General features: G+C 30.7%; 1 protein-coding gene across 1 annotated transcript in view; it reads right to left on the bottom strand.

Annotated features, from left to right (window-relative positions):
- Positions 1 to 21,754, bottom strand: part of adamts14 (ADAM metallopeptidase with thrombospondin type 1 motif, 14) — a 99,625-nt gene that overhangs the window by 8,580 nt on the left and 69,291 nt on the right. The window contains exons 7-16 of the mRNA XM_073827984.1: positions 16,269 to 16,374; positions 12,305 to 12,448; positions 9,650 to 9,782; positions 9,362 to 9,475; positions 7,479 to 7,627; positions 7,228 to 7,400; positions 4,347 to 4,480; positions 2,741 to 2,864; positions 1,180 to 1,260; positions 68 to 231 (exon numbers count right to left, since the gene is read on the bottom strand). Coding sequence (XP_073684085.1) covers positions 68 to 231; positions 1,180 to 1,260; positions 2,741 to 2,864; positions 4,347 to 4,480; positions 7,228 to 7,400; positions 7,479 to 7,627; positions 9,362 to 9,475; positions 9,650 to 9,782; positions 12,305 to 12,448; positions 16,269 to 16,374 — 1,322 coding nt within the window. The remainder of the gene's footprint in view (positions 1 to 67; positions 232 to 1,179; positions 1,261 to 2,740; positions 2,865 to 4,346; positions 4,481 to 7,227; positions 7,401 to 7,478; positions 7,628 to 9,361; positions 9,476 to 9,649; positions 9,783 to 12,304; positions 12,449 to 16,268; positions 16,375 to 21,754) is intronic.

The following is a 21,754-nucleotide window of genomic DNA, read 5'->3' as shown; positions in this document are numbered from 1 at the left end:
ACAAACTCAAACTCAGCATCTGCCAAATCAACTCAATCCGACTCCAGCAGCGTTATGCCGCTCTTACCAGCACCACAATGCCTTCGTGCAGCGGCCCGACGGTCTTCAGCGATTCTTTGCCGTTTGCCACTGAATATTCCCACTCCAAACCATTCTCAATGAAAGTCTTGGATGTGACTTCTTCTCCCTTGGAGTTCAAGATGAAACTGCCAGTGACCTGATTTTTAACGGCTGAGAAACACAAGCACGGACAGAAGGGAAAGAAGGGAAAAGAACCATCTTTAGAGGAATATTATGGGTTCAATACGACTGTGGGATTCTGTTTATTACCAGAGAAAATCATTTTAACAGGCATTAAACAATGATATAAGTTTTAAACTGTATGCCACATTATAACATATTTATATGATCCATTTTAAATGTTTAATTCAATTGTCTGTAAAATATCTTTATTATCTAATAATACTTATATTATCTTATATTAGTTTTTATTATTATCTTTGTTTTTACATTTTACGTTTTTAGCCATTTTTATGTTTTTTAATATATTTTTTCTTTAAATATATATTTTTTTTAATAAATTTTTATTTAGTTTTAATTATTTTTTTTATTTCAATATTAGTAATTTAGTACTTCAGTTTAAACCGATTCTATTTCAGCAAGTTGTCAAGACAAAATGTCTATTTTTATTTAGTATTCATGGAATATTTATATTTTATTTAGTTTTATTTCACACTCTATTAATGAAAATGTTTTAATAGCTTTTGTTTTAATTAACAATACTGCTATATACCATACTATAAAGTCTATAGACTACAATAGTATACTACATAGTAACAGTAATATGCTATTCTCAACACAGAGAACACCATGAGCATATTGTTTTATTGTTATATAATAAAATCTTTTGCCCTTCACATTAGTAAACCAGGCTCTCGGCAGGAATTGAACATGAGCTCAGGGATTCAAAACAAAGAAAAGAACAGAAAAAGAAAGAAATACATACATAACCATTAGAAAACCTGCTTAAGACAAGCTGGGAGCTGCTGGGGAGTATAAAGCGGCACGCAAAGCATGATGGGAAGGCAGTAATTGGTCTCAATAGGATGCATGGCTGCCCTGGGTTTGTGCCGCTGGAGAAAAGCATTGATTCCGAAAGAAGCAAAGGTACAAACTCACCAATTACGTGAGGCGACGTTTCATTCTCCTCGATCACAATGTGCCGCGCGCCAGCAGGAATATCAAACATCTTCAGCAAACCTAACGAACAGAGCAATAAACAGCCCAATATTTCAATCAGATTTCATGCAAAAATCATAAACTGTATTTTGCATAAAGCAAATGAGGCCTATTTTAACACAAATACATTTTTGCACTTATTTGCATTATAATAAAACACATTTTACCACACAAATTCTTACTACTGTGCCAAAAAAAAAAAAAAAATCTAAGTGAAATTGCTTTTGTGAAATATGACACACAGAGAGTACACTGCTGATCTTTACGTTTGGCCAGAGGTGTTTTACATGTTCAATAAACCAATTTACGAACCTTACAAAGAAAAAGGTCTTGCTAATATTTTATCATAAAATCATAAGTGATATTATGCATGAAGCAAATGAAGGCCGATTTTTTTTTATAAAAATAAAACACAATTTACCACAAATTCTCATTATCGGAACAAAAAAACATTTGGAGTGGATTAAGAACTACACTTGTTTTTAGAATTTTATTTTTTTTTATTTTTTTTTTAGTATTAATTTAATTTAGTTTCATTTATTAATTTTAATTTTTTTTATTTTTTAAGTACATTTTTTTATCTAATATTTACAACATATTAGTTTTATTGAAACCACTCTTAAATTTTTTTTTTTTTTTTTTTTTTACAAATTTGGTAACTAAATTTCATTTAATTATATATATAATACAATATTTTTATTATTTTTAATGTATTTTATTTTGTCATTTTAGAGGTTAGGGTTATTTATTTATTTTTTTAAATTTTCATTTAGTTTAAGTTTTTCCATCTAATATTTACACTTTATTTTTTAGTTTTATTGAAACCACTTCTAAATATTTTTAATCAGTATATTTTATTTCAGTTACCAACGAAAAATGTAAATTTTCCTTTGGTAACTAACTTTAATTTCATAACTTTACACAGTATTAATGAAACTTATTAATGAATTTAATAAAAATATTTGTAATATTTTTAGCTAACAACATTGTTATTTGCCATTCTTTAAAGTCTGTATACTACAAAGTGTGCAACTACACTTGTTTTATATATATTATTAGTTGATGTAATTTTATTAGCTCCGTTTAATTTTTTTTTCATTTCTCATTTTCATTTTGTTTATTTTTCTATCTAATATTTATACTTTATTTTTAGTTTGATTGAAACCACTTTTAAATATTTTAGATATTTTATCAATATATTTATCAGTGTATTTTATTTCAGTTAGTAAAAAAAACTTTGCACTAATGCCTTTAGTCAAAATACTTGCTATTTTCTGACACATCAGGCTCTCAGCAGGAGTTGAACATGAGTTCAGGGATTCAAAAAAAAAAGAAACGAAAAAGAAACTAAAGTGAACTATGAATTGGACTTGTGTTTGCCGCATGTGTGTTTTTAGGCCAGGGAGAAAAATTGAAATGTACACTACTGTAGTAAATAATGAAACATGGTTTCGCCAGGTTTGTCTGATCTCCAGTGTTTGCTCTCTGTGTGAGTTTGTACCTGTCTTCTTCGGGGTTTTGGTGAGCGTGAGTTTGACGGTTCGGCAGTGCGAATTGTCTCCCTCGCAGACGCCGCATTTATCCTCCTGTTTGTACGAACCCACCTCCTTATCGCAGCCGACGTGCTGATCAAAACAGACAGACAGGAGGGATTCAATCATTCATACTTAATAGAAACAGGTCAGACACATTGAAGTGAAGCTGAATCAATAGTGTGACTCTGTGGTCAGTCTGAGGTTGAATCACTGTGACTACATTTATTTGTAAAGTATGTTTTAATGTTTGTTCAAAAACATTTATAGACTTGTTGCAGTCATGTATTTTATATAAATATAAATACACACACTGCCACCCAAAAGTTGGGGATCAGTAAGATTTTAATGCTTTTTAAATGAGACTGTTCTGCTCATCAAAGCTGCGTTTATTTGATTAAAAATACAGAAAAAAACTGTACTATTGTGAAATGTTAATGCAATTTAATTTAGTGGTTTTCTATTTGAATATACTTTAAAATATAATTTATTCCTGTGATGCAAAGCTGAATTTTCAGCATCATTACGGCGGTCTTCAGTGTCACGTGATCCTTCAAAAATCATTCTAATATGCTGCTTAATTTTTTTTTGCAACCTGTGATACTTTTTTTAGGATTCTTTAATAAATAAAACATTAAAAATAACAGCATTTATTTCAAATATCGTTCAAAGTTTGGGGTTTGTAATTTTTGTTCCTCTTTTTGAAAGAAATTAATACTTTTATTCAGCAAGAGTGTGTTAAATTGATAAAAAGTGATAGTAAAGACTTACATTGTTAGAAAAGATTTATATTTTGAATAAATTATGTTCTTTTTAACGTTTTATTCATCAAAGAATCCTGAAAAAAGTACCACAGGTTCCAAAAAAGCAGTTTCCAACATTGATAACAAAAGCAATAAATCAGTATATTAGAATGATTTCTGAAGGATCATGTGACACTGAAGACTGGAGTAATGGCTGATGAAAATTCACCTTCGCATCACAGAAATAAATTCTGTTTTAAAAGTATATTAAAATAAAAAAACTTATTTGGAATTACAATAATATTTTTTGTATTTTTGACCAAATGGAACTTTGATGAGCATAATATACTTAAAAAAAAAAAAAGCATTAAAAATCTTATTGATCCCAAACTTTTGAGCAGCAGTGTATATACTTTATGTACTATATACTTAAATTCTGCAAGAATGCATTAAATTAGCTAAAAGTGACATTAAAGACATTTCTAATGTTACAAATGATTTCTATTTTTAAAAAATGCTGTTCTTTTGAACTTTATATTTATCTGTGAATCTTGGTGAAAAAACAGCTAAAACCAGCCTAGGCTGGTTGGCTGGTTTTAGCTGGTCAACCAGCCTGGTTTTAGCTGGTCATAGCTGGGAGGCAGGCTGGTTTTAGAGGGGTTTTGGCCATTTTTCCAGCCTGGCCAGGCTGGTCAGGCTGGTCTTAGCTGGTCAGGCTGGGAAACCACCAGCTAAAACCAGCCATTTCCAGCTTAAACCAGCTAAGACCAGCCAACCAGCCTAGGCTGGTTTTAGCTGTTTTTTTCAGCAGGGATGTGCATATGATTCTCACCAGACACTCTCCTCGAGCGCAGACGCTGAGCGGATCCGTGTAACTGCAGCGCGTCCCATCATGCATCACCTGGTTCATGAAGACGACTTCACCCGTTTCTTTAGAGCGGCAGCTTAACTCGCACTTATGAGCTTCTGAAATACACAAACAGCCACCAGACGTCAACATCTCGCCCTTGAAGACTATATATAACCATGTGCTGAAGTACATACTGGCATCAAAGGGCTCATCTCTTCATATAAAGGCCAACAGTCTTCAGCTTACATAACAGTGACTGCAAATGCACAGATGAGCAGCAGACATGAACTAACAGAGTCATTTCACAGGGTCTGTCTGTGTAATTGAAGTCCTGCTGTGAATAAAAGTGTCTGCTAAATGACCACTTACAGTATTTGCTGCCAAAAGTTCACAGCTCATGAAATGCAGATGGGAGATGTAGAAAAGAAAAATGTGTCAAGGTGAGTCGTGACTCACATCAACACAGAATATGCTAAAAAGAAGCACAATGAGAGTCAGCCTCGCTCAACAGTGAGGCGTGATGTTAATTAATGCCTTTGCTGTGTACATGTGTATGTGGATGCATAGAGTGTTTTTCACTTCAAGTCTCTCTTTTCCTCTGTCTGTGTTTCTCACAGGTTCCTTATTTTCTGTCAGGTTTCTGCCAGGAACATTGTGTTCCCGCGTCCCACTCAGTGCCGTTTTAGGGTCACAGCGAGACCTGATTTTTAAACAGACTGAATTCACAGCGCATTAGAGGCAGAAATGAACCAGACATCAAAAGTGGCAGAAATACCCCAGATATTTTTTGAAATATTTAGAACACCAGAGAAAAATAAATGTTTTTGTTAGAATTTTACAGTAGCATTCAAAGTTTGGGGTCAGTAAGTTGTTTTAAAGAAAAAAAAAAAGTCTCTTCTGAAGATCAAAAATATAGTAAAATGTGATATATTATTACAATGTAAAATAGCTGTTTTCTATGTGAATATCTGTTCAAATATAATTTATTCCAGTGATCAAAGATGAATTTTCAGCATCATTACTTCAGTATTCAGTGTCACATTATTCTTCAGAAATCATTCTAATATGCTGATTTGTCGCTCAAGAAATGAGAAATGATTATTATCAATATTATATGATAATGATATTTTTGTATACAACTGTGATGCATTTTATTTTTCAGGATACAGAGATGAATAGAAGGTAGAAAAGAACTGCATTTATTTGAAATAGAAATAATTTGTAACATTATAAATATTTTACTGTCACTTTTGATCAATTTACTGAGTCCTTGGTGAATAAAAGTAATAATGTCTTTAAAAAAAATTATTGACCCCAAGCTTTTAATTGGTGGAGGTACACTACCGGTCAAAAGTTTGGGGTCAGTAAGAGTTGTAATGTTTTTAAAGAAAGTCTCCTATGCTCATCAGTGCTGCATTTATTTAATCAAAAATATAGAAAAAAACTGTAATATTGCGAAATGTTATTACAATATAAAATAATGGTTTCTATTGTAATATACTTTAAAATTTCATTTATTCATGTGATGCAAAGCTGAATTCTCATCAGCCATTACTTCAGTCTTAAGTGTCACATGATCCTTCAGAAATCATTGTAATATACTGATTTATTTTTAGAATGATCTATATTGGATTATATATTGCAACAGTTGCCCTGCAAAGTATTTATTTAGAAATTGTGATATTTTTTTTAGGATTCTTTGATGAATAAAAAGCTCAAAAGAACAGCATTTATTCAAAATATAAATATTTTCTAACAATGTAAGTATTTGCTATCACCTTTTATCAATTTAACACACCCTCGGTGAATAAAAGTATTAATTTCTTTCAAAAAAAAAAAAAAAAGAAGAAGAAGAAAAATTTACTGACCCCAAACTTTTGACCGGTAGTGTATTTTATTAAATTATGTTCAAATATAATCAAATATCACAAAAAAAAAAAAAAAAAATTTATATATAGTTATAATTATAGTAATTAAGAGTTATAATTTCCTTTGATAATCCCGAAATAAAGACATTAAACTATATGCAACAACTGAATTGACGCTTCTAAAAAGCAACGCAGTTTAACCGAAGACTATGTACATGCAGTGCAGTGTAGGAATAGTTGGTTACACAAGTTTGTATAGTTAATTGTGTTGTAAATGCAATTGTCAAACAGTTTGTGATGCATTTTGGAAAAAGGAGATGAGCCCCTGGTCTAATGTGCCACCTGCTTCTCAAAGACTTACTTTTAGTCATTATTTGGGTAGCACACATATTCTGAATGCCTTCGGCAGAATTCAAATTAGCCATTTTAATCTAGATTAATCTAGATTTCTTTTAAACAATAAAAGAAAGCTATTGAAATTAAAGCCTACAAAAAGACTTGTTCAAATTCTTAATATTTCAATAATATTAAAGATTGAATATGACTATATTTTAATATTTAATTTTATTTTAAAGTATTTTAACATTTTATTTATTTACCTGAACCTCATGTGACCATTAACAGACATCAGACACGTATACAATGTGTTGTCAAAATATCAAAATTATTGCTTTTTTTCAATTATTTCAAGATGCATAGGTGACAAAGATGTTTGGGAATCCCTGTTCCAGGAAATCAATCCCATAGAATGCATATATAAATACATATAGTCAAACCCACTTGAATAGACACCATAAAATATGACCAGAACTCAGAGTTAAACTGTGTCAGAATAAATTCATCTTGATAATCACAAATGCATACTATATATATATATATAATTATATCTAGTGTCTGAATAATTTTTGGTTTGACAATATATTAATATAAACACTTTAGATATTATTATATTAAAATATAAAGTGAAAAAATGTATTTAACAGCGTTTCTCTCACCATCAGGGTGTTCATACGGCAGCCACGTGTGTTTGATGTTATTGTGGTATTTGTTGCTGCGCTGGACACACTGCTGCGCTCTGAAGTCCTCGTACGGGCCAGGACAGTCCTCTGTGTTACACACCTGATAATCTAACGTGGAACCTGGACAATCACGACCTCCGTACGCAGGACTGCAGAGACAGAGAGGAAGTGAATAACAGAGCCGTTTTATTCATGTATGAGCTGGTTTAATTAGGTCTGTAACCTACACAGGGTTGTTGCACTGGCGGTTGCGGGACCGAACGCCTCCTCCGCAGGTACGAGAGCACGAGCCAAACTTCCCCCACGAACTCCAGCCTCCGTCGTGACCATAGGGCTGATGGGACGACCTCCAGATGCAGTGACCTTTAAAACACCACTGCAACACACACACAAATTCACTAGTATCACTAACCCACAACCATTGCTATACCTGAACACTGTGTCCTAAGCATATAACCATATTAGCTGCCATACGAGAGATTGTTCCATTAAGAAATGAAATATCAGTGGCTATTGTTCAATTATGAAATTAAAATATCAATTGCTGTTGTTCAATTAAGAAATTAAATAACAATATTGTTCAATTACGCAATTAAAATATCAATGTCTATTGTTCAATTATGAAATTAAAATATTAATGTCTTTTTAATTAAGAAATGAAATATCAATGTCTATTGTTCAATTATGAAATGAAATATCAAATGGCTATTATTCAATTATGAAATTAAAATATTAATGGCTGTTGTTCAATTAAATGAAATATCAATGGCTATTGTTCAATTATGTAATTAAAATATTAATGTCTGTTTAATTAAGAAATTAGATATCAATGGCTATTATTCAATTAAGAAATTAAATATAAATGGTTATTGTTCAATTATGAATTTAAATATCAATGGCTATTGTTCAATTATGAAATTAAATATCAATGGCTACTGTTCAATTACAAAATGTAAATATTAATGGCTATTGTTCAATTATAAGATTAAAGAAGTGCTATTGTTCAATTACAAAAGTAAATATCAATGGCTACTGTTCAATTATGAAATTAAAATATCAATGCTATTGTTCAATTAGGAAATTGAAATATTAATGGCTTTTGTTCAATTAAGAAATTAAATATCAATGTTTATTGTTCAATTATGAAATTAAAATATTAATGTCTGTTTAATTAAGAAATGAAATATCAATGGCTATTGTTCAATTACAAAATGTAAATATTAATGCTATTGTTCAATTATAAGATTAAAGAAGTGCTATTGTTCAATTACAAAAGTAAATGTCAATGGCTACTGTTAAATTATGAAATTAAAATATCAATGCTATTGTTCAATTAGGAAATTGAAATATTAATGGCTTTTGTTCAATTAAGAAATTAAATATCAGTGGCTATTGTTCAATTATGAAATTAAAATATCAATTGCTGTTGTTCAATTACAAAATTTAAATATTAATGCTAATGTTCAATTAAGAAATGAAATATCAGTGGCTATTGTTCAATTATGAAATTAAAATATCAATGCTATTGCTCAAATTACAAAATTTAAATATTAATGGATATTGTTCAATTACAAGATTTTAAAAAAACAGTGCTATAGTTCAGTTACGAAAGCAAATATCAGTGGCTATTGTTCAATTATAAAATTAAAATATCAATGGCTGTTGTTCAATTAAATTAAATGATCAACTGTTATTGTTAAAGTATGAGATTAGTATATCAATGGCTATTGTTCAATAAAGAGATTAAATATTAGTGGTTTTTATTCAAGTAAGAGATTAAATATTAGTTGTTTTTGTTATGAGCAATAGTAAGTCATTTGCAAATGAAAATATGATCAGTTGTCACAGACGAAAGCCTGATGCTTGCAAACATGCTTGCAAAGTAATTTACGGATTTAGATAATGGTCGGTTTTGTTCCAAGTACAAATAGCTGGTTGTCAAAGTCTGATGTGAGTTTGACATTTTCCAAAAGCTGATTTCTCCAAAGCAAGGTCAGTTTGAGGGAACTGAACATACAGGCTTTTTCTCAAGGTTGTGTGTATTATAAAAGGTTGTGTAAAGGTGATATACCTTTTTCATTCAATTGTTTGATTGTGTTGTCAGTCTCACCTTTCCCGGTGCACACTCTGTTCCGTCGACCGGTGGGCCCTTTTTGGTCTTACAGAAGTACTGATTGTCAGGATGGCTGCACCACAGCTGCTTACACGGGTCATACGTCCGGAACTGGAGGAAGAGAGAGCGTCAAACTCAGAATCATATGCGATATCATCAAAATGCTATTTGTTTCTCTTGATTTGGCTCCCCAGAGGCGCATCTCATCTTAAACTGCTTAAACTTGAGTCTATATTCACAGGATCAGAGGTAAATATAGAGACAGAAAGATGCTTGTGGACTCACAGCGGTGCACATCTTATACCCCACGCCGAAATCAAAGCGGCACTGCTCATCCATTGAGTAGTTTATCCCGGGAAGCTCCGTGAGTTTGGGCCACTTCAGCTCAAATGGATCATCCAGGAGACAGTCGTACGAGCTGAAAGAAATAGAGTGGTATCAAAAACACTCATCAACTTCATTCAAAATATATGAATTCTCAAATATGACTCAAACACTCCTTAAACTAAAGCAAATACAGCGATCTGTCACGCCACATTAAAAAGCGTGAGAAACACATTATTATACGACATACTGTTTGTATTTCGCTACAAAACTGACAGAATTTGAAAGCTGAGACTCTGGAATGTCTCCCAGTGCTCTTAGTTTGGGCTATTTGCATGCTCAATTGGCTAGAATATACTCTCAAAATATTATAACTTTAATCTTTTTAACTTTAATTGCATGACATTATTCTCGAAACATTTAGACTTTAGTCTAATAATATTTCGACTTTATTCTCAAAATATTTCAACCTTATTCTTGAAATATTTAGACTTTATTCTTGAAATATTTAGACTTTATTCTTGAAATATTTAGACTTTATTCTTAAAATATTAGTTTTTATTCTTTAAATTGTTCAACTTTATTCGCAAAATTTCAACTTTATTCTCGTAATATTTAGACTTTATTCACTAAATATTACAACTTTATTCTCAAAATATTTCAACTTTATTCTCAAAATATTTCAACTTTATTCTCAAAATATTTCAACTTTATTCTCAAAATATTTCAACTTTATTCTCAAAATATTTCAACTTTATTCTCAAAATATTTCAACTTTATTCTTGAAATATTCGTTTTTATTCTCTAAATTTTTCAACTTTATTTGCAAAATTTAAATTTTATTCTCTTAATATTTAGACTTTATTCACTAAATATTACAACTTTATTCTCAAAATATATTGACTTTATTCTTTAAATATTTTGACTTTATTCTTGTAATATTTTGTTTTTTAATTCTCATAATTTCGGCTTTATTCTTGAAATATTTCAATTTAATTTTTGTAATATTTCGTCTTTATTCTCTAAATAATTTGACTTTATTCTTAAAACATTTCGACTTTATTCTTGAAATATTTCAACTTTATTTTTGAAATTTCGACTTTATTTTCGCAACTTCGACTTTATTCACTAAATTTCGACTTTATTCTCGTAATATTTAGACTTTATTCACTAAATATTACAACTTTATTCTCAAAATATTTCAACTTTATTCTCAAAATATTTCAACTTTATTCTCAAAATATTTCAACTTTATTCTTGAAATATTCGTTTTTATTCTCTAAATTTTTCAACTTTATTTGCAAAATTTAAATTTTATTCTCTTAATATTTAGACTTTATTCACTAAATATTACAACTTTATTCTCAAAATATTTCAACTTTATTCTCAAAATATTTCAACTTTATTCTTGAAATATTCGTTTTTATTCTCTAAATTTTTCAACTTTATTTGCAAAATTTCAACTTTATTCTCGTAATATTTAGACTTTATTCACTAAATATTACAACTTTATTCTCAAAATATATTGACTTTATTCTTTAAATATTTTGACTTTATTCTTGTAATATTTTGTTTTTATTCTCGTAATTTCGGCTTTATTCTTGAAATATTTCAACTTAATTTTCGTAATATTTCGTCTTTATTCTCAAAATAATTTGACTTTATTCTTAAAAAATTTCGACTTTATTTTCGCAACTTCGACTTTATTCACTAAATTTCGACTTTATTCTCGTAATATTTAGACTTTATTCACTAAATATTACAACTTTATTCTCAAAATATTTTGACTTTATTCTTTAAATATTTTGACTATTCTTGTAATATTTTGTTTTTAATTCTCGTAATTTCGTCTTTATTCTTGAAATATTTAAATTTAATTTTCGTAATATTTCGTCTTTATTCTCTAAATAATTTGACTTTATTCTTAAAACATTTCGACTTTATTCTTGAAATATTTAGACTTTATTCTTGAAATATTTCAACTTTATTTTTGAAATTTCGACTTTATTTTTGCAACTTGGACTTTATTCACTAAATATTAAACATTTATTTTAGAAATATTTCAACTTTATTCTCATAATTTCGACTTTATTCTCGTAATATTTTGACTTTATTCTCGTAATTTCGATTTGAAATTATGAAAATAAAGTTGAAATATTACGAGAATAAAGACGAAATTACGAGAATAATTATAAATATTTTGAGAATAAAATTGACTTTATTCTCGTAATTTCTACTTAATTCTCAAAATATTTTAACTTACTCTCGTAATTTAGACTTTATTCTCGGAATATTACGACATAGATCTTTTTTTTTTTATGTAGCACTAAGACATCATCTTAAACTACAGAAATAAACAATGAAAGCACGTAAATGCCTCATTCATTCATTCATTAAATATCAATGGCTATTAAGACATTAAAATATCAGTGGCTATTGTTCAATTAAGAGAACGCTATTGTTCTTTTAAGAGATGATTTTCTTTAGCTGAACACAAAAGGCACAAAATGAGGATCTGTAAATTATGTTAGCCATTTTCACTCATGCTTCATCTCCAGAATCCTCTTCTGTGATGGATACTGAGGATCAGTGCAGACGTAAGGAACAGTTTCTTACTGGAGGTATCGGTTGAGCTCCTGTTTGCTGCAGCGGGACCAGTGATAGCGGTGAAACGCAGCCTGGACCAGCGGAGCCATGATGCTGCCCATACTGGTCTCATCCGAGCAGCGGTTCCCCTGACCGTCATGCTCCATTCCCAGCCTGAAACAATCAACACAAACAGAAAATAGTGTCAATGTAATCAAACAGGATGACTCATTTTCTGCATAGCTTATTTGTAGTGTAATATTTATATGAGTTGTTTATTACTACGTTTTCAGATTATTTCATTAGTTGTGTTTAGCATTTATTTGTGATAAGGTCAAGTTAAATTACACTACCACTTAAACGCTGGATACGACTTTTGCTCACCAAAGATGCATTTTTTGGATTACAAATATAGTAAAAACAGTAATATTGTAAAATATTATTACAATTTAAAATATTTTTTCCCATGTGAAAATATTGTAAATTGTAATTTATTCCAGTGATGCAAAGCTGAATTTTCAGCATCATTACTCCAGCCTTCAGTGTCACATGATCCTTTCTAATATGCTAATTAGAAAATGTTTTGACGAATGTAAAGTTCAAAAGAACAATTAATGTTAAACAGAAATGTTTTGTAACATTATAAAAACCTTTACAGCCACTTTTAATCAATTTAATGATTCCTAAAAAATATAAAAATTAATGTACATTTTAAATTAATTCAAATAAAAAAAACAAAAACATTTTGAACGGTAGTGTATATATATTCAAACACTAATATATTTTTAAAAAATTGTTTCTTGTCTTGAATAGTGTTACCAGTCTTATTAAGAATGATTCTTTTGTGCACATTATAAGAAAAGAAAAAAAATATTACAATTTAAAATAATTGCATTCCATGTGAAAATATTGTAAAATGTAATTTATCCCAGTGATGCAAAGCTGAATTTAAATTAATTCAAATAAATTTAAAGATACATTTTGAACGGTAGTGTATATATATTCTAACACTAATATATTTAAAAAAAATGGAACTTGCCTTGAATAGCGTTACCAATCTTATTAAAAATGATTCATTTGTGCACATTGCAAGAAAAGAAAAATGTTTTAGTCTTAATCTTCACTTACACCTAAATTTAATGACATTAATGAAACAACTTTTGAGCTGACCTCATCTATCCATCATATTTTTATAACTATTTGTCAAACAGAGACACTTTTCATCATTCAATCAATTCATCATTAATAAAACTAATCTGGTTTCATTCAGAAATACTTTACTTCCATGATCTAAAGTGGTTGGCATACAGTGTTTATGTGACTTTAACTACATCTAAAGTGGATCAAAACCTTTCAAAGTTCTCCTAAAACCAAAACAATACCCATTCTTGTCTTAGGACAACTTTTCTGATCCACTTCAAATGTTGACCACTGTATGCTTGATAAGGTAAGTCTTAAAGCAGCTTCTCGACATTTCCAGCAGTGCTGGAACATCCAAAACAGATCTTTTCGGCATGTAGAGTCACGAGCGAGAAAGACTGGATTCTGCTGACTTTGTGAATTCGCCGTGAAACAAGAGCTTCCAGCTCATGTGACTGTTGTCAGTGTTCATAGAGACACAACAAACACTAAATGTGCAGTCAGTCATCGCTGATGAATCACATTATGAGGAAACAGACCGCAGTGAAGAACAGCCAATGATTCATGTATGTTCTCCAAAGCGTCTGAGCCGAAAGGAGTTACTTAAGACCTGGAATGAACCAGAAAATGTAAAACATCTTGGAAAGTGGCAAAAGGAGCCAGTCGTTATCATGGCAGAGCTCTGTCCTACAGGGGGCGCTATTGAGAAGGGATGTTCCTACTTATGAGTTGAAATGACCGTGTCCGTTCAACTAATTTTGATCATAATGCAATGGACACGCTGAGCAATTTCATATTTCTTTTTGATTTTCATGCATATCAGGCATATAATAGATGCTTTGTATATTTTATCACTCTGAATGATTCCTCATCAACTGGCTGAATGAGTAGCTTTTTCCTGGCAGCGCTTTATCGCCATTCTTTGGCATTTTTAAATGCATGCAAATGAATTAGTGCAACATTTCACTATTGCAACTTAAATAAATAGCTCACCTGAAAATGTGCTCACCCTCGGGCTATCCAAAATATACAATACTGCTCAAAAGTTTGGGATCAGTGAGATTAAAGAAGTTACTTATGCTTATCAAAGCTATGTTCATTTGAATAAAAATAAGGAAAAAAATGTAATATTGTAAAATATTATTACGATGTAAAACAATGTTCTCTAAATATTTCAACTTTATTCTCGTAATTTCGACTTTATTCTCAAAATAATTTGACTTTATTGTCGAAATATTTCGACTTTATTCTCAAAACATTTCAACTTTATTCTTGAATATTATTATGATGTAAAACAATGTTTTTTCTATATTAACATACATTAAGAGTTTATTTTTATTTGTAATTAAAACAATTTAAGGTAACATGATCCTTAAGAAATCATTCTAATATGCTGATTTATTATCAGTGTTGGAAACAGATGTGCTGCTTAATATTTTTTTGGAACCTGTAACACTTTTTTTCAGGATTCTTTGCTTAATAAAAGGTTAGAAAGAACAGCATTTATTTAAAATAGAAAGATTTTCTAACAATATACACTACTGTTCAAACATTTGGGGTTCTTAAATTTGTATTCTTTCTTTTTTTATTCCCCAAGGATGTGTTAAATTAATAAAAAGTGATTTACATTCTTAGAAAAGCTACATAATTTGAATAAATGCTGTTCTTTTTAACTTTTTATTTATCAAATAATCCTGAAAAAAAAAAACAAACTACAGGTTCCAAAAAAAATAGCAGCACAACTGTTTCCAACACTGATAATAAAAGTAATAAATCAGTATATTAGAATGATTTCTGAAGGATCATGTGACACTGAAGACTGGTCGCTGATGAAAATTCAGCTTTACATCACAGAAATAAAATATATTTTAAAGTATTTTAAAATACAAAAAAAACCTGTTATTTTGAATAACAATAATATTTCATAATATTACTTTTTTCCTGTATTTTTGATCAAATAAATGGAACTTTGATGAGCATAATAGACTTAAAAAAACATTAAAAATCTTATTGATCCAAAAGAGCTGATGAAAATTCAGCTTTGCATCACAGTAATAAATTACATTTTACAGTATATAAAAAAACATTATTTTATATTGTAATAACATTTTGCAATACTACTGTTTTTTCAGTGTTTTTAATCAAATAAATGCAGCCTTGATAAGCAGAAGAGACTTCTTTAAAAAACATTACAAGTCTTGCTGATCGCAAACTTTTGAGAGGCAGTGTAGATGACTTTGTTTCTTCATTCACTCAAGTGAATGGGTGCCGTCAGAATGAGAGTCCAAACAGCTGATAAAAACACCACAATAATCCACACCACTCCAGTCCATCAGTTAACATCTTGAAGCAACCAAAAAACTACTTCAGGCTAAAATCCGAGTCCATAATACAGGAGATGGATGGAGATGGATAGACTTTTTCACTGAAGGAAACATTATTATGGACTCGTATTTTGGTTAAAAACGTCTTGATGGATTTGTTTCAGCTTTTGTCTTCTCAAGATGAAACTGATGGACTGGAGTGGTGTGGATTACTTGAGGGTTATTGTGATGTTTTTATCAGCTGTTTGGACTCTCATTCTGACGGCACCCATTCACTGCAGAGGATCCATTGCTAAGCAAGTGATGAAATGATGCTTTTCTCCAAACCTGATGAAGAAACAAACTCATCTACATCTGGGATGGCCTGAGAATGAGTGCATTTAAATTTTCATGTTCATGAGCTCATGTCATAAGCATAATTATTATAAAAAATACAGAAGCAATTTCTGGAAACACATGCCAATGCGCCGTGCTTTACCTACAGGATATTAAATACTAATAGCATGCTCACAAAGTAGAAGTGAACTTACACGTGTCCGGTTTCGTGCGCCACCACGAAGGCAGAGGAAAAGCCGTCTTCGTGGTTGAGCGTGCAGCTCCGCAGCGGGTGGCACATGCCCGTTACCGGGGCGTAACCTGGGCGACAGAGATCAAAGAGAAACGATGATGAACTGGAATGCGGGACATTGGAGAAGTCAGATCAGAGCCAGGTGAGTTTCATTTGGAAAGTCTAAGATTCCTTCCTGTTCAAAGAGCTGCGGGTCACTGTCAAATCAAACACATCAAAGCACACCCAACTCAAAAAAGACCAACTTTTTTGACACAATCACTTCACTGTTCCGCAACGGCAATTTTGAACTTTAAATACCACTTTAAAAAAAGTTTTTTGTGCTATGCTGCTCGGTTTCAAAACCACGTGAGCTGCTGTTTATTATAAAGATACACTACCATTCAAAAGTCTCTTGTTGCTCACCAAGGCTGCGTTTATTTGATCAAAAATACTTAAAAAATCTAAAATATTATTACAATTCAAAATAGTTGTTTTCTATGTGAATATATAGTAAAATATAATTTATTCCAGTGTTCAAAGCTGAATTTTCAGCATCATTACTCCAATCTTTGTGTCACATGATCCTTCAGAAATCATTCTGATATGCTGATTGGCTGCTCAAGAAACATTTCTGATTATTAGCAATGATGAAAACAGTTGTGCTGCCCATTATTAAATGTCTTTACTGTCACTTTTCACAATCAAATTTAATGCATTCTTGGTAAACAAAAGTAATAATTTCCTTCGAATAAAAATCCTACTCTCCCAAAATTGAATGGTAGTGTATTTTTCATTCACTACCATTCAAAAGTATTTTTCTGCTCACCAAGGCTGTTTATTTGATCAAAACTACTGTAAAAATGAATTATGAAATAATATTTTAATTTAAAACAGTTGTTTTCTATGTGAATATCTGTTAAAATGTAATTTATTTCTGTGATCAAAGCTGAATTTTCAGCATCATTACTCCAATCTTTGTCACATGATCCTTCAGAAATCATTCTGATATGCTGATTTGCTGCTCAAGAAACATTTCTGATTACTATCAATGTCGAAAACGGTTGTGCTGACCAATATTTTTGTGGAAATGGTGATGCATTTGATTTTTCAGGATTCAAAGATGAATAAAAAGTTTAAAAGAACAGCATTTATTAAAAATAAAAGTCTTTTGTACCCTTATAAATGTCTTTACTGTCACTTTTGATCAATTTAATACATCCTTGTTGAATAAAAGTATTAATTTCCTTCAAATAAAAATCGTATTGTCCCAAAACTTTAATGGTAGTGTATATTTCAATCACTACCATTCAAAAGTCTCTTCTGCTCAGTAAGGCTGCATTTATTTAATCAAAACTACTGTGAAAATTATGAAATATTATTTTAATTTAAAACAGTTGTTCTCTACATAAATATCTGTTAAAACGGAATTTATTTCTGTGATCAAAGCTGAATTTTCAGCATCATTACGCCAGTCTTCAGAGTCACATGATCCTTCAGAAATCATTCTAATATGCTGATTTATTAAAGACACGTTTATGATTATTATAAAATGTCGAAAACAATTGTGCTGCCCAATATTTTTGTGGAAACAGTGAAGCATTTAATTTTTCAGGATTCACAGATGAATAGAAAGTTTAAAAGAACAGCATTTATTTAAAATAAAAATCTTTTATAACATTATAAATGTATTTGCTGACTCTTTCAATCACTTTAATGCATCCTTGATGAATAAAAGTATTAATATCTTTAAAATACTGTCCCAAACTTGAATGGTAGTGTACATTTAATTCATTATAAGCTATAAATAAAAGTAGTTTAATTAAAATAAAAACTTAATTGGAGTATGTTTTGAAAGAAAATAATATCCCAGTTCTGCCACTTCAACATTTCTTGTTTAATTCAATGTTACTTTTAGTTTATTTTAAGTATTTGTGAAATTTTTTGACTGAAATTTTTGAGTGACAATAGTTTTTGTGTTCAACTTTTCACCGTTGTCTCCACATACATAGAAGCGCACAAGCAGCCGCTACCCGAAAAGCTTTCCCGACCAATCCCACACAACTATTAGCCACATTAAACAAGACTTAGTGTTCATACGACACACAAAAAGCACAACACAGACAGAGACCCACACTCGATCAAGAGATGTGCAGTGCTAGAGCTTTAGTTTAGCTGAGCTGCTCCAGAGGTTAAAGCCAGCCTGGGCTCTTTTTAATGAAACGCTCACTCATGCTATTGAAATCACCGACAGTCTTTGGCATGCAGGTGAAAAGCAGAAGATGCAGATTATGAGAAGTTTATGAAGCATTCAGTGTTTTAATGCCTGTTGTTAAAGCATCAATAATAACTGGGCCGATCCAGCAAGGTTTGATCGCATGTGTAATACTAGTGATATTCCTGCTGCCCAGCAGCCATGTAGGTTTTATTGGATTTTTTTGCATAACCAGAACAACAACAAAAAATCAAAAATGTATTTAGCCAGCAAAGAGTTGCATAAAATCAAGCTGCTAGCTGAGCCGTTTATCTGTCCTCAGATAAATGTCGTCCAGGTGAATGCAGCTTTGCATTGCTCTGGGAAAGCGTTGCGTTGTCAAGCGGCAGCAGTGCTGTAATCACAGGGTTTTAGATGACATTAATCCACAATATCGTTGCCACATGAAGATGGTTCACGCAGGATGCTACTGGATTATCAACAAGTTTGCCCACTAACAACCATAAACATGTTGACATAAACACACCTGAACCTTTTCTACAGCATGTCAGAACGACAAGTAAAAAAAAAAAAAAAAAAAAAAGTGTTTCCTGAATTTATCAAGCTAATTTCATTTATATGGAATAGAGGCTGAATGAAAAAAAAAAAAAAAAATGCTGGAATGCAGCAGAGTGAGAAAGATGGGTCAAAAGAAATTTACAAAAGTTTTTTTTTGTCCATAGAAAGCACATAAAATGTAAGTAAAGTGTCTACTTTTAAAGTTTCAAATACGTTTTTGAAGTATAAAATGTCAAAATTTGGCTGAAATAATGTTACATTGTCATTCAGTGTATACAATATTAATGTAAAAATTCTAAAACAAACAACACGCTTATTCTGACTCCATATTAAATACCCATATCGAATGGACAAAAATACCAGTGGAGACATGCAAAAAGCTGGTCAGCAATTATAGGAAGCGTTTGATTGCTGTAATAGCCAATAAAAGGCTTTTCTATTGATTATTGAGAAGGGTATGAATAATTTTGGACATGCCACTTTTTGTTCAAATGTAAATAAAAGCTGAGAAATATTTTTTTCAACAATGATGCCTCTTGTACATCGTCTTATTATCTTTTGGGAGACGCCTGTGTCATTTCTGCTCAAAAAAACTTTAAGTCAGAATTTGCCAAGGGTTTGAATAATTTTGGGCTTGACTATATATATATATATATATATATATATATATATATATATATTTACACATGTATAGTATACACTACAAAACAACATTTACACTTAAAGAACCTATATTTTTTATTGCCAGAGAACAATGAAAAATACACAAATCATTGTTTACACAGCAAAAAAAAAAAAAAAAAAAAATGCTTTTCTTACTTCTTGATGTTTTGTCTCTTTTCCAGTCAAAATATCAAAAAATTCTTAAATCAAGAAGGATTTTCTAGACGATTAAAAATTATTTTCTTGTTTTCAGAAAAAAAAAAAAAAATCAAAATTAAGTGCATTTTTGCTTAGAACAAGCTAAATAATCTGCCAATGGGGTAAGCAAACAAAAAAATTATTTCAAACAGAAAACAAGATTATTTAACAGATTATTTAGCTTGCTTCAAGCAAAAACGCACTTAATTTTGACTTGTTTTTTTCTGAATTTTTACTCATCTAGAAAATCCTAGAATTTTTTAAATATTTTGTTTTATGGAAACAAGACAAAAAAATCTAAGAAAAGAATTGTATGCAGTGTAAAACTTTTAAGTTTTAAACCACTTAAATTTTTTAAAACAGGACTGCAAAAACTGGCAAAGCTTGTATAAAATAAACGTAAAAATAACAAGTAACATTTATCTTGATGCCTGGAGGTGGATGAACAGCATCTGAAGGTGAAGTTTCTCCTTTCACTGACACTTTATTAAAAAGAACAAAGGTTTGACAGCTATAAAACAAGTTCCCCTGATCCTTTTCCAAACCACATCATTCCAAAATCACTAGTGCGGTTAATAACACAGGAACTGCTGAATCAGGGCCTTCCAGTTACTGCCTGACTTCATTGGGAGATCCACTCCAACACCGGCCTTCAGGTGCTGGCCGTTTCCCAAACACCTTCAGTCGAGAGTATTACTGTAAGCATGTGTCTATATTTGGGCCCTGAATGAGGGTTAAAGCTTGGGACGGGAGTGTGATGTTTGCCCTCGGGGTAATAGGTTGCCTTTTGAGCGATGTTATGGGCACAACAGAGGCCGTGGCGTAGCAACAGCAGACGTGCCAAACACAAAACAGGTATTACTGACTCTCTTTAAAAATCACACAAGGATCACGAAACCTAAACACACATCCATCAGAAACGAGTGCCTAAACTTCAAAAAGACTGACTGACAGGAGCACCACTGTGAGTGTGAGAGTCAAACGCAGGACAATCATGGAAAAAATAAAATAAAATAACGTAGTCGGTGTGTGAATGTCATTGCAAGATATTAAATCAAGAGCCATTTTTGTAAAGAAAGATGCACAGATTTATAAGCATAAAGGATATTTGTGGGGTTTGAAATCCAAAAATGTGATTCTCTACATTTATTAAAAACACCAAAACACACAGGCTTCAACAATCATGAAAAACTGTGACGTTAATAATTGCATCTAATGCGATGACATTTACACACTTAGAAGAAAGACTGATATATATTTCTCGGTGCTGCTGTATTTTAAGCTAGCTGTACTTTAATATTTGACCTTTCTTTTTAATTTACAGTACAGAAACCTGTGTTGATGTTTATTAACCTTGGTTTTTCAAAACAAATGTTAAGTGAAACTTTTGGTTTAATTTCCACTGGTTGCCAAAACAACATTTCTCATTTTTATTTTGTTTAGTTTAAAGTACTATTACACTAAATAAGCTAAAACTAATAAATAAAAATGTATAAAAGCTATATAGATGTATTTAAACAATCTAAACGAATTAAAAAAAAGACAAAAGCATGCAAAAAAATTATTCAAGCTTAAAGTATATAGCAAAAAATATTAACAAAAACAATTTGACACACTTGAAAGAACAATAAATAGTGAAGTTTTTTTTGGAGCTGCTGTATTTAAAATAAGCCATAATTTAATAATTAAAAAAAAAATCTATATAGACATATAAAAAAAAATCAAAAACTAATTAAAAAATCCAAAAATGTGCAAGAAAATTGTTAAAACTAAAATAGAAAAATAGAAAATATAAAATTAAAACCTAGTTCAAAATATTAACAAAAACATATTTA

This window comes from Garra rufa, chromosome 22, assembly GCF_049309525.1.
Source record: "Garra rufa chromosome 22, GarRuf1.0, whole genome shotgun sequence".
NCBI classification, from domain to species: domain Eukaryota; kingdom Metazoa; phylum Chordata; class Actinopteri; order Cypriniformes; family Cyprinidae; genus Garra; species Garra rufa.
Note: the sequence above shows the minus strand (reverse complement) of the source record. Positions and strands in the feature narration are given on the sequence as shown.